This window comes from Quercus suber, unplaced genomic scaffold (assembly GCF_002906115.3).
Source record: "Quercus suber isolate HL8 unplaced genomic scaffold, Cork oak 2.0 scaffold_668, whole genome shotgun sequence".
Lineage (NCBI taxonomy): Eukaryota > Viridiplantae > Streptophyta > Magnoliopsida > Fagales > Fagaceae > Quercus > Quercus suber.
Genome location: NW_027070109.1, coordinates 244,335 through 258,157, shown reverse-complemented (window position 1 = coordinate 258,157; position 13,823 = coordinate 244,335). Strand labels below are relative to the sequence as shown.

The window sequence follows — 13,823 nt, the reverse complement described above, 5'->3', positions numbered from 1 at the left end:
ATGATTAATGAACCCTCAGCTTCTATGGACTATAAATATGCTGATTGGAGAGTTGAAGATGCACAAATTAGGAGTTTCCTATGGAATAGTATGGAGTCTAAGAATTGTTGTAGTTTGGTTTTCTTACTGACTGCAAAACTTGTTTGGGAACAGGCCAAGGAACTGTACTTTGGTGTTAGCAATTTGAAGCAAATTTATGATCTTCATCAAGCTTATTTTTCCTTGACTCTTAGTGATTTGTCTTTGGAAGACTATTATAACAAGTTTAAGAGTATATGTGAAGAATGCAATATTTACCAACTCATCTCCTTTGATATGAAAGCTATGAAGAAACAAAGAGATTATATGTATGTTGCTTGCTTCCTCACTGGCTTACCTACAACATTGTACCTAGTAAAATAACAATTGTTGGCTACTTAGGACATCCTTTCATTGAGTGAAGTTTTTGGTAAACTTAGACAGGCCACATTATCTAGCTCTAAAACAACTAAATTACCTTATCCTAGTACTGCTACATTACCTTCTGGTGATAAATCTACTTTTGCGACTTCCATGGGGAGTGGTAGAGGTGGTTGTGGAGGTTGAGGCCGTGGATATTGTGAGCAAGGGGGAAAAGTGGTAGAGGATGTGGCCTCCACAAATGCACTTATTGTCATGGTGAGAATCATTCATTAGACTTCTGTTGAGAGTTGTATGGTAAACCCTCAGCTCATCAAGCTAGTTTTCAGGCTGAACAACTGACTTTACAGTCACTTCCACCTTCATCCAGAGTAGTCTCCATCTTTGAGGAAGAGTACAATCGCATATTGTCTATGCATTCTAATTTTGTTGGGTTTGGCTCTATAGCTACTTTGACTTAACAAGGTACTTACATTGCTTATCTTGCCACTCAAGAACCTTAGGTCATTGACTTAGGCGCTACTAATCATATGACAAGTACCTCAAGTTTACTCTCTGACCTTGAGCACTCTAGCAGTCTTCTGAATGTTACTTTGTTAGATTGCTTAACCACTATAGTTTCTGGTTTGGGCACTGCCAATCTTAGTCCTAATCTCTCTCTCTTTTGTCTTATATATTCTTGACTTTCTTTTTAATCTTTTGTCAACCTAATCTCTCTCTCTTTTGTCTTATATATTCTTGACTTTCTTTTTAATCTTTTGTCAATTAGTAAGCTTACTAAACTTTTGAATTGCATTGCCTTTTTTTTATCCATTCATTGTATCTTTCAAGATCTCTAGACGGGGAATATTCTTGGTGGAGGGAATGCAGTTGGTGGACTCTTCTACCTGGATTAGCATGGTTCTTCTAGTTTAGTGGCTTCTCACTTGTCTACCTTACCTCACTAGTATCATTGTTATCTTGGTCATCCCTCTCCAGGATTTGATTAGTCCCGTCATGTTGTCGTGTCCTTACAATGTGGAGCATGTCAGTTGAGTAAGCACCATGGTTTTTAAACCCGTACTATTCAAAGAATTGGACAAGGCAGATGTTTTAGGTTTTTGAGATTGGACTGAGGTCAAACCAAGGTCAAACTGTGACGATGTCATAATTAATTTATTAATTATTTAAAATATAAATAAATATATTAAATTAGTAAAAATTGAAAATTTGACTATTATTAATTATTTAAAATTAATTATTTAACATATTTATTTTATTTTTATGCAAGCTTATATGATATCTAAATTATTTAAGCCATGCCAAAGCCCATTTGACTACCCAATAAACTTTTTGAATGAAACCCAATAAAAATGTTAAGAAAAATATTTCCCATTAAATTAATTAAAAAAAGCCTGAACAGTGGCAGACATTGATTTTTCTGCCATTTAATTTTTTTTGTGAGACTGAGACCCATTCCCCATGAAATTTAAAAAATAATTAAATAAACAAAAACAAAACAAAAGCTAGCTAGAAAGCCTAGAACAGTAGGACAGTGGATAGCGTAAAGCTAGCTAGAAAGCCAAGAAGAGAGTGACAGTGAGTAAAATTCAGTTGTCTTGTCCGCCCCATTTAAAAGCATAGTCCAAGAAAATAGGTTGAGTCTAAGCAAAGCAGTGGGCGAAACCACATAAAGAACAAAAGAGAGTGCGAGACATTTACAGTCAGGCATTGAACAAACCAGAGGGCAAAACCACAGAAAGAACAAGAGAGAGAGAAGAAGAATATGAAGAAAAACTGAAACAAAGAAGGAACGAGAAAGAGAGTGAGACAGAAGAAACTATGACGCAATCTTAACGTTTGACAACATCTCCTGGTGATTGAAACTTCAACAATGGCAATAAGGTGATGTAAGCTTGTAAATACCATTTTTTTAAAGCTTTGACCTAAACCATGAGAACCATCCACGATTTTCAAACTTGGGCAGTTTGACGGCGGTTAGAGTTAAAAGAACCGTATTAGTGAGAGGTTCCCTATTAATCGGGTCATACCATACTGTAATACCCGGAATTTAATTAAAAAAAAAAAAAAGAGATTTAAAAGGAGGAGGTATTTAAGTAAATCTTTTTGTGGGGTCAATTTTATAATTAATATTACTAAGGGGGTTTTTAGAAAATAAGGTTGAAACCCTAGCTATATATAAGCTAATTAAGTCAGCATATAATGACAGATATTTTGAGAGAGGAGACTACCTAAAATATCTACGCTTTATTTGGAATTAGAGTGTTTTTGGCCAGTAGTGAAACTATTTAAATATTCAAAGAGTTTTAATGATGCAAAGGAAGAAAGGTTTAGATTTATATTTTCGGCAAACTAGACGCTAGGTACCTGCAGATTTTTCTATGCTCAGTAATTCAATCTTTTTCTATACCTTTGTGTGCTAAGCTTAGATAGAAGCTGCAAATTTTTTTAGGCTTAATGGGTTAGGTTTCTGCACAGATTTTCTTTAAGGAGCAGTGCCCGAAGTATGGGACTTGATGAAAAAAAAAGCCTATTGCGCCTAGGCTTTGAGTTCTGACATGCTATCACCCAAAAAAAAAAAAAAAAAAAAAAAATAAATAAAAGAAGAAGAAGAAGAAGAAGAAAAAAAAAAAGAAAAAGGAAAGAATGGTTGTATTTCCATAAGGCCATGTGCCTAACTCGAACTTGGAGTTTTCATCATCTCAAAAGATGATAATGGTGGCAGGTGGCATGAGATTTTGAGATGATAATGGTGGCAGGTGGCAGAGATAAAAAAAGAAAAAGAAAAAAAAAGGGAAATAAAGGTGTTAACGCAATAGTGTCCAGGTGTCTTTGTTTTTCTTCTAGTATGATATAGTACTAAGAGTTTTAGCCTTATCTCTAGGGCATTAATGGTGGCAGAAAAATAAAGAAGATTGTTAAGAATATGAGGATTTTTGGGTATGATATTAGTGGAACATTATTGGATATTTTTAGTAGTTTCTCTTTTGGCCGGGTACTGTTATAAGTTTTTCTTGAATTATTTGATTATTGAGTAAATGGTGGCTGAAAATTGTTTAGGTGATATCTAAGGATTTTAGAGAAAGTGTTAGGGAGAAGTTCTTTTGTGGTGAGCTCGCTGAGTTAAATTACCTTATCCTAATTGGTTTTATTTTGCTTATACTATTGTATGTTAACTACTGAAATTTGTTTATAATTGTTACAATTTTATTTAATTATTTTAGCTACATTGATATAAAGTAAAGAATAGAAAATTATCACAAACATATTTGATTACTGAATATATAATTTTATATATATGTATTTGAATGAGATATATTTTTGTTTGAACTATGATTTGATATATATAATTTTGGACAATCTAACTATGTTTTGACTCTGATATCCAGCCAATGGAGGTTATTCATTGGTATTGAAACTAGTTTTATTTAGGGCATCACGAGTCTATCGTGTTTTTGGACCCAGCTAATGGGGAATATATATTAACAAGGAACTAGTTTCATTTGAATTTGATGCCCACTTACAGGGATATAATGTGACCATAGTCATAAAGATTGTTAAGAATATGAATTATGTTTGATTATTTGAACTGTTTTAAGTCCTTGAAATTACTTATGTGTTTTTGGAACCTATTGTAAATTATAGCTTTGATATATGGAAAACTGATTATGTTCTAATCCATCTATGATATATTTGTAAGATTAAGATATTCGATCTATGTACAACTTATTATTTTATGGATCTATTTGCTTGATAGAACTTATTAGGACTTTGGTTATTTATTGAGTAGCATATGTTTGGGCTTCCGTTGGGATGTGCGTATGAGTGAAGTTTAGGAAATCATTGGAATAAGATTTGGAATTTTGTGTTTAATAATGTCTTTTGTTTAGACTTTAGTCTTAAAAGATTTAGTTTATTTTTTCTTTGTAATGTTGGAAGATTATTATTTTGGAGATACTTTGAGAATTGCATTATTGAAGATATTTTTGGATTTATTGATGAAATTTTCTTTGAGGACAAATTCTTAGTGATTAAGAAGACCTTTCACACTTGTAGGGTGTAAACCTTATAAGTGTGTGGTTGTTGTCACGTGCCTAGCTCTTACTTGGGTTTGGGGCGTGACACATATAGTCTGGCCCAGGTCTAAAAACCATGGCAAGCACCATAGGGTGCCTTTTGTCTCTAGGTGTGAAATCATATTAGTATTTTCATTTAGTTCATTCTGATATTTAGGATCCAATAAACACTCCTTCATTGTTGGGATTTAGATATTTTGTTATTTTTGTTGATAATTTTTCTAGGATCACCTCTTTTTATCTTATGAAAGAAAGGTCTAAATTGTTCTTCATTTTCAAATCTTTTTATATGGAAATAAAGACTCAATTTAGTGTTTCACTTCATATTTTTGATATGATAATGCTCGTGAATATTTTCATACATCGTTGTCTTGTCTCATTTTTTTGATGATCATAGTATAATTCACCAATCTTCATGCCCTCGTACTCCACAACTAAATGGAGTTGCTAAATGCGAATAGCATCATTTGTTAGAGGTTACCCGTGCTCTTTATTCCATATGAGTGTCCTCAAATCCTATTGAAGTGATGATGTGCTTGTTTCCTGTCACCAAATCAATCGCATGCCTTCTACTATTTTGGGTGGTTAGATCCTTTATACTGTGCTATCTCCTATTGTACCTTAATTTTTCTTACCTCCTAAATTCTTTGGTTGTGTGCACTATGTTCATCTCTTAGGTCTAAGGGGTGATAAACTTGATCCTACATCAATTAAATGTGTTTTTCTTGGGTATTCTTGTAATCAGAAGAGATACTAGTGTTACTCACCTACTCTTTGTCTTTCATTAGTGCCCCATGTCCTACTATAACTCCTAAAAAACCACTCCAAGTGTATCATCGTCGGCAACAAGAAGAAATGCATGCCTTGTCTCAAAATGCCACTTGGTCTTTAGTTCCTCTTATAGGGAAACTATTGTTGGCTGTCGTTGGGTGTACACTGTGAAGTACTTGCCTGATGGTTCTATTGAGCATTTTGAGGCTTGCTTGGTTGCCAAAGAGCATATATAACATATAGTGTTGATTATGCAGAGACATTCTCTCCGGTTGCTAAAATTTCTTTAATTAGAATTTTAATTTCCTTAGCTGCTAATTTGAGTAGGCCACTGTTTCAGTTAGATGTTAAAAGTGCAATTTAAAGAGCGATCTGAAGGAAGAGGTGTAGATGGAGCAACCACCTTGTTTGTTGATTACGGGCAATTTGGGACGGTATGAGGGCTTCATAAAGCCATTTATGGTCTTAAGCAACCTCCTAAAGCTTGGTTTGGTTATTTTAGTGTAGTAGTGTTAAAGTTTGGATTGCAACGTTGTCAATCTGATCACTCTGTATTTTCTCATACCTCTAAAAGAGGAAAGATTATGTTGATAGTGTATGTTGATGATATCATAATCACTAGTGATGACAAGAAGGACGTTGATGATTTGAAGACACTCCTTTAATACTCCTTTCAAACTAAGGATTTGGGCAAACTTCATTGTTTCTTGGGTATTGAGGTAGCACGATCTAAATAAGGCATCTGATTATCACAAAGAAAGTGTGTGCTGGATATTTTGGAAGAAAATGGCTTGCTAGGATCTAAACAAGTGGAGACCCCTATGGATCTTAATGTCAAATTTTATGAAGATCAGATCTATTATCTAATCCTGAGAAATATCGTTGTCTAGTTGGTAAACTAAATTATCTCACAGTTGCTCGCCTAGATATAAATTGGGGGGAGAGGGAGGGTTCCCCTGTCTAATACCTCTAGGAGGTATAATGTCCATTTGAATACCGCTGAAAACTAAAAACTGAAAACACTGTAATAAAATAATTTTTAAAAGTGTGAATAGTATCGTGGGACTCATTTTTAATGAAAGTTGTGGTGGAAAAAGAGGTTTGTGGGTCCCATGAACAGTGCACAGGACCCATTGGAAACACCACAGCCACATAAAGTTACAGAAAGTCAAATGCACTTCAAAAAAAAAAAAAAAAAAAGGAGGCAGATGCAGACGTGGGAAGCGCAAAACGCGCTTCCCAAATGCACACAATGGTCTAGGAAGGTCCACCATTAATTAACACACGATAAGATACAGTGGTAACACACTGCAAGAGCCACTGGATCCATTTATCCCCGAATCCTTTGGTAGATAGGACAACTTTGAGAAAACCCCACTCCAGCCTACCATTGGCTTTGTGCATGTCAAGTTTAAGGGAACCAAACTCTCCTTTAATATTCTTCTTTCTTCTTAATAATGACATAAAATTCATGTGCAAGGATGATATTATCAGAGATATGCCTACCGTGTATGAATGTATTTTAGAAAGGGGAGATAAAGGAGTCAAAGCAGGCACCTGAGTTGATTGACAAGAATTTTATAAATGATCTCATAGACTAGACTACATTACAAAGCCAGAAAGGGCAAAACTGGGAGACATCTTCTGGACTAGCAGATTTAGGAGTCAGTGTAAGGAAAGAGTGGTGTAGGGATTTCAGAATCAGATCTGAGTGGAAGAAGGAAAGTACAGTTGCAAGCATGTCTGGTTGAACCACCCTCCAGTACCTCTGGTAGAATGCAGCTGGTAACCCATCTGGTCCAAGGGCTTTGAACGGTCCAATTTGAAAGAGCGCTTGAATGATTTCTTCATTCTGAACAGGCTCCTCCAGCTTCATTTTTTTTTTTTTCCATTGACACAGCGGGCAGAGGAACTATGCTTAGTTGTTCTTGGATCTGGTTGGCCTCATATGTCTGTTGTGATGTATAGAGTCGCTGGAAGTAATTCTGGTAACACTGGAAGATACCTTCTTGTGAATCCGCCCAACAACCCTGATCATCCTTTATCTGCTGAATTCAGTTTCATAGCCTATGGTTTCTAGCTACCATTTGGAAGTACCTAGAATTCCTGTCCATCTTGATTATCCAGTCTCATAGCACTTTTTGTGTCCACACAGTTTCCTCTCGTTGGTATAATTTTTTCCAACTGAAAGTGCTAGTCTTCAACTTTTCTAACATCTTTATGGGACCTTATGTTACTTCGTATTTCCTGCAATTCCATCATTTTGTTTTCAATGTCCACTTCCACTCGCCCAAACACATTCTTGATCCTCTCCCACAAATTGCCTCTCACTTCTTTGATCCCCTGTACCTACTGGTAGGCATGAAAACCGGCCTTGTTACTGTTCCATGCTTCACTTATAATCTAGGAAGCACGGACACGGTGCCAGAGGAGCCGCACCTGCGTCCGATGTGGGAGGGACGCCGCTGACTGCGCGTCGGGCCACGTCCTGCCACGTGTTTTTTTTTCATGACTCGCGCTGACTCGCGCCGACACGGCTCAGACTTGGGCAGATTTGCGCCGACTCGGGCCATATCGGACATATCGGGCGAAACCGCCGAAACACACCGTGCCGGCGCCGAACAAGAAAATGAAAACAAACAAAAAAAATGGATAAAAACTTGTGACTGACTGTCTCTTGAGCCAGCGAAGATGGAGAGGAAAGAGGTTAGATTGTAATACCGGTGGCCTTAACCCCTTTCTTCTTCTTTGCTTCTTCGTTTTCTTCTTCCTTTTTTTTTCGCCAGAGCCCCTGCCTTCTGTAACTCTGTTCTGTTTCTTTTTTTGAAAAGTTCTGTTTTTTCTTTTGTTTTTTTTTTACCGTAAAACGATAGGACTTTGTTAACTTTATTTTGTTTTTTTGTGCCTCTCTGACCAAACACGTGAGCCAGCCACAACTTTCCTCTTTTATTTTATTTTATTATTATTATTATTATTTTTTCGTAATGGGAAGAAGCTACACCTATTTTAATATCTGCCACCTATATCATTTAATTTGTTTTTGGGTTGGCCAAATTCGTGAGCCACTAAGCCACATTTATTTATTTATTTATGGGATGTTTCATCTATTTTGATACATTTGTCTATAATTCAAGTGTCAAAAACTTTAGTGTACTTATGCACACAATGGTCTAGGAAGGTCCACCATTAATTAACACACGATAAGATACAGTGGTAACACACTGCAAGAGCCACTGGATCCATTTATCCCCGAATCCTTTGGTAGATAGGACAACTTTGAGAAAACCCCACTCCAGCCTACCATTGGCTTTGTGCATGTCAAGTTTAAGGGAACCAAACTCTCCTTTAATATTCTTCTTTCTTCTTAATAATGACATAAAATTCATGTGCAAGGATGATATTATCAGAGATATGCCTACCGTGTATGAATGTATTTTAGAAAGGGGAGATAAAGGAGTCAAAGCAGGCACCTGAGTTGATTGACAAGAATTTTATAAATGATCTCATAGACTAGACTACATTACAAAGCCAGAAAGGGCAAAACTGGGAGACATCTTCTGGACTAGCAGATTTAGGAGTCAGTGTAAGGAAAGAGTGGTTTAGGGATTTCAGAATCAGATCTGAGTGGAAGAAGGAAAGTACAGTTGCAAGCATGTCTGGTTGAACCACCCTCCAGTACCTCTGGTAGAATGCAGCTGGTAACCCATCTGGTCCAAGGGCTTTGAACGGTCCAATTTGAAAGAGCGCTTGAATGATTTCTTCATTCTGAACAGGCTCCTCCAGCTTCATTTTTTTTTTCCATTGACACAGCGGGCAGAGGAACTATGCTTAGTTTTTCTTGGATCTGGTTGGCCTCATATGTCTGTTGTGATGTATAGAGTCGCTGGAAGTAATTCTGGTAACACTGGAAGATACCTTCTTGTGAATCCGCCCAACAACCCTGATCATCCTTTATCTGCTGAATTCAGTTTCATAGCCTATGGTTTCTAGCTACCATTTGGAAGTACCTAGAATTCCTGTCCATCTTGATTATCCAGTCTCATAGCACTTTTTGTGTCCACACAGTTTCCTCTCGTTGGTATAATTTTTTCCAACTGAAAGTGCTAGTCTTCAACTTTTCTAACATCTTCATGGGACCTTATGTTACTTCGTATTTCCTGCAATTCCATCATTTTGTTTTCAATGTCCACTTCCACTCGCCCAAACACATTCTTGATCCTCTCCCACAAATTGCCTCTCACTTCTTTGATCCCCTGTACCTACTGGTAGGCATGAAAACCGGCCTTGTTACTGTTCCATGCTTCACTTATAATCTAGGAAGCACGGACGCGGTGCCAGAGGAGCTGCACCCGCGTCCGATGCGGGAGGGACGCCGCTGACTGCGCGTCGGGCCGCGTCTTGCCACGTGTTTTTTTTTTCTTTTTTTCAATGACTCGCGCTGACTTGCGCCGACACGGCTCTTGGGCAGATTTGCGCCGACTCGGGCCATATCGGACATATCGGGCGAAACCGCCGAAACACACCGTGCCGGCGCCGAACAAGAAAATGAAAACAAACAAAAAAAATGGATAAAAACTTGTGACTGACTGTCTCTTGAGCCAGCGAAGATGGAGAGGAAAGAGGTTAGATTGTAATACCGGTGGCCTTAACCCCTTTCTTCTTCTTTGCTTCTTCGTTTTCTTCTTCCTTTTTTTTCGCCAGAGCCCCTGCCTTCTGTAACTCTGTTCTGTTTCTTTTTTTGAAAAGTTCTGTTTTTTCTTTTGTTTTTTTTTTACCGTAAAACGATAGGACTTTGTTAACTTTATTTTGTTTTTTTGTGCCTCTCTGACCAAACACGTGAGCCAGCCACAACTTTCCTCTTTTATTTTATTTTATTATTATTATTATTATTTTTTCGTAATGGGAAGAAGCTACACCTATTTTAATATCTGCCACCTATATCATTTAATTTGTTTTTGGGTTGGCCAAATTCGTGAGCCACTAAGCCACATTTATTTATTTATTTATGGGATGTTTCATCTATTTTGATACATTTGTCTATAATTCAAGTGTCAAAAACTTTAGTGTACTTATTATTATTTATCTATTTATTTTATTACTATTATTATTATTATATGAGTATTCTATTATTATTATATAAAAAAGTATGCTTAGCAATATATTAAAAATATAAATAAAAATATTTTTAATAATTTTTTAATTGCTGAGTCCCGTTGCATCCGCATCCATCTTTTTCAAAAATTGCCGAGTCCCGCACCCGCACCCGAGTCCCGAAACGCACCCGTGCTTCATAGCTTATAATGCTCTGGCAGTCGGGCTGATTGGTCCACATCCACTCAAAATGGAATGGTTTCCCTTTGAAGATTGGGCTCAGTCCATGTCCAGTGGAATGGACCCATGATTTGAATGCAGGATGGGGAAATTCCTTACCACATTGTGGGGAAAGCCATGCATTTAGTCCATTGTGACAAAGACACAATCAAGCTTTCCATAACAAAATCTTCCCCTAGTCTACCATTCTTCCAAGTGTATGCAAGTCCCTCAGAGTTGAGTAGAAGAAATCCTTCTTCTTAAGCACAAAAAATAATAATCTCAAAATACACTCTGATTTATTCAATCCAGCCAAATAGCTTTTATAGAAGCTTAGAATAGCCCTCAAAGCATGGGAGAACGAAAATAGCAATTAGCACATTACATTTTCAAGACCATAGTCAAATAAGACTCATAGAGACTAGAAACAAAATAAATGATTGGTCTGCTTAGGAGTACTGAAACATAAAGGCTGATTATTTCCTTGGGAATACTAAGTAATGCTACTTGACTTCTTTGAGAAAATAATCATTAATGATCTAATTTGGAGGGAAAATTCGTTCAAAATAATGGGCTTTATTGTTGGACTTCAAAAACATTTGGGCCAGGCTTTTTAGCATCAGATTGGGTTGGCTGGAACTTGGGACACTCTGGTGTCATCTTCTACCCTAGGGACTATGATATGATTGTGTCCCAGTTGTGTCCAAAAGAAAATAAAAAAAATTAAGCATTGTAATTTAGGCACTTAGTAAATTAGTATTCCCTCATTCTTATTGTTAACTTGTGCATTTCATAAAAAGTCTGATTAATTTAGGTGTTTCCCCGACCCTAGACCCAAATTCTCGAAGTCAGATATTTGCTTCGAGCCAAGTGAACATCTCCTGATCTACTTTGAGTAATCTGAAAACATAGTTAAGAGAACAAGGTTAATATAAAAATTGGTTTCTCCTCCATCAAAGATGAGAGACTTTGTTAGAGTTGGGTTCGATGATTAACTTTCTGTTTGCGAGTTCTGGCCTTCTAGGTGGTCATTGATGGTTGACTTTGCTGGTTTCAGGCAGCAGCAGTTGATTGTGGGTTCTGGTTGGTTGACAATAGTCGACTATGCTGGTTAGGGTTAGTGGCGGTTGGATTGTGGGTTTTGGAGGTCCACAGTAGTCAACTAGGCACGACGGTTACCGGTGGTCGGATTGTGGGTTTATGGAGGTCCATGGTAGTCAACTAGACATGACAAGCTGGGATTGTTTACATTGGCACTCTGATACAACATAGAAGCTAATTGAACAATTTTTATTGAGAAGAAAAATTACATTAGCCCTAATATACATGTATTATTTATAGGTTAATCCCAAAATGCAAAATTACTGGTTTTCCCTCACAACTTAAACAATATTACTCAGTACAGTACATATGCTAACATCAGTACATCCTCTCATTTGAAAAAAAAAAAAGAAGAGAAATCTGTAGATTGTTATAACTAATAAAAAAGAGTAACACATTCATATAAAAAAGAGTAACACATTCATATAAAAATTCTAATTTTTTTTAGAGGTAGATGTCCCACGCTTGAGAGCTGACATTAAAGTTGGATAAGACAAATAAAAAGTGTAATGAAATTTCTGTATTTAAATAGTTTAAAAAATGCATGTAATAAATAAGTAGGATGTCTCTGTTAGAGACACCAATGTGTGCCATTTGAGCTACAAGGCTCATGAAAATTTCCGATTATAACTAAATAGACATCAATCTTTTCCCTCTATCACTGCTCATTTTGGGTGGACGCAATGATGTGGGCCAAGATGGATTTCCCATCTCTCTGTGTCATCACCATCTCATTTCCTTCCCTTGAACCAGATGGGAAACAAATTCCTTTCCTTACAGAGTTTTCCATTCCCTTTTATTTCCAATAAACCAAACAAAATGTAAATGTTATGTCACATATGTTGCCTCGTGATGTTGTACACTTAATTGAGTGAGTTTTGCATTTTTGATGCTGGAATACAAGCTCAAATTAACTACATGAGTATCTTATGATTATAATAGTATAATGAACTTATGTCTTATAGTGCCCTGCCAATGAAAAACTTTATTGACTTTATAATAATATCATAATTAAATTATTTGTCTCAAATGATTTTCTTTCTTGATTGAATTCCATACTGACCTGACACGTTTCCTTTGGTAAAATGATAGGAAGTGTGTTCATATGTGATTCAATAAATTTTGTAATGAAATGTATAAATTAATTAACCCATTGCTGACATTGTTTTTGTACGATTCTATGAAGCAAATCAGTACACTCGCTGGAAATCAAAATCCAAGCTATTTTGTTTGGGAAGTCCTTTTTACCATGGCCATTATTGGGCTGGGCCTCTTGCTCTTTGCTCTTCTCATTGGAAATATGCAAAACTTTCTTCAGGCTCTTGGGCGGAGGTACAATTATTTTTACTATGGTGATATGATATCTTGTTCTTAAATCTTTGTGCCTGCAAAAGCCACTTAAGATTCTTGACAGTATATAGAGTGTCTTATCAGTGTTGATCAATATAAATAATATTCTTGTTTGAACCCTCTGTTAATTATATTTCTTTGAAGAATTGAGTGATGGACTAGGTTGAAGAATCAAGTGTGGGTGGAACTATTGAGAGAGAGAGAGAGAGAGAGAGTATTGAACTAAATTGGTTTACCCTTTCTCTTTGGCAATTCAATGGACTGTCATCACTCTCAGAGAGAAAAGTATGAATAAGGAAGCTCCTCTGCCATTCGGATCAAAGAATGTATGGGGGACAGAGGATTTAAAATTTCAGAAACCACGTGATTATATAGCCAGAGTGAGTATGTGTCTCTTCAATGGCATGAATGCCTTTCTTCTTGGAGCAACCCAAACGTTAGCCCTTTCTCTAGTCAGAGACTCTTATAACTTAGGCAAAACCTGAAGTACACCCTTTAAGTTTGGGCGTTGTCATGGCTTCAAAAAATTACAAAACAATCACCACAATAATTAGGAGAGAGGAGAGTCAATCCATGTAATCGTTGGACTTTGGTGACCATATGTCAGCACCCTCTTTCATTTGACAATGAGCTCCAAAAGTTTTTTATAGGGAATTCTAGGTTGGATTGGTTGCTCTAATGCCAAGTTTAGTAGTAAACTTTGAAATATTAGGGTTAGGTGAGAAGAGAGAGAAGAATGAAAGGAAAGAAAGATTAGAAAATAGGTTTAGGGCTTATTGGCTTATTCTCCAGATATGAAATATATATATATATATA

The 13,823-nt window shown here is 36.5% G+C and overlaps 1 protein-coding gene across 1 annotated transcript in view; it reads left to right on the top strand.

The window, feature by feature from the left end:
* Positions 1 to 13,823, top strand: part of LOC112012074 (probable cyclic nucleotide-gated ion channel 20, chloroplastic) — a 49,275-nt gene that overhangs the window by 21,249 nt on the left and 14,203 nt on the right. The window contains exon 8 of the mRNA XM_024044436.2: positions 12,844 to 12,989. Coding sequence (XP_023900204.2) covers positions 12,844 to 12,989 — 146 coding nt within the window. The remainder of the gene's footprint in view (positions 1 to 12,843; positions 12,990 to 13,823) is intronic.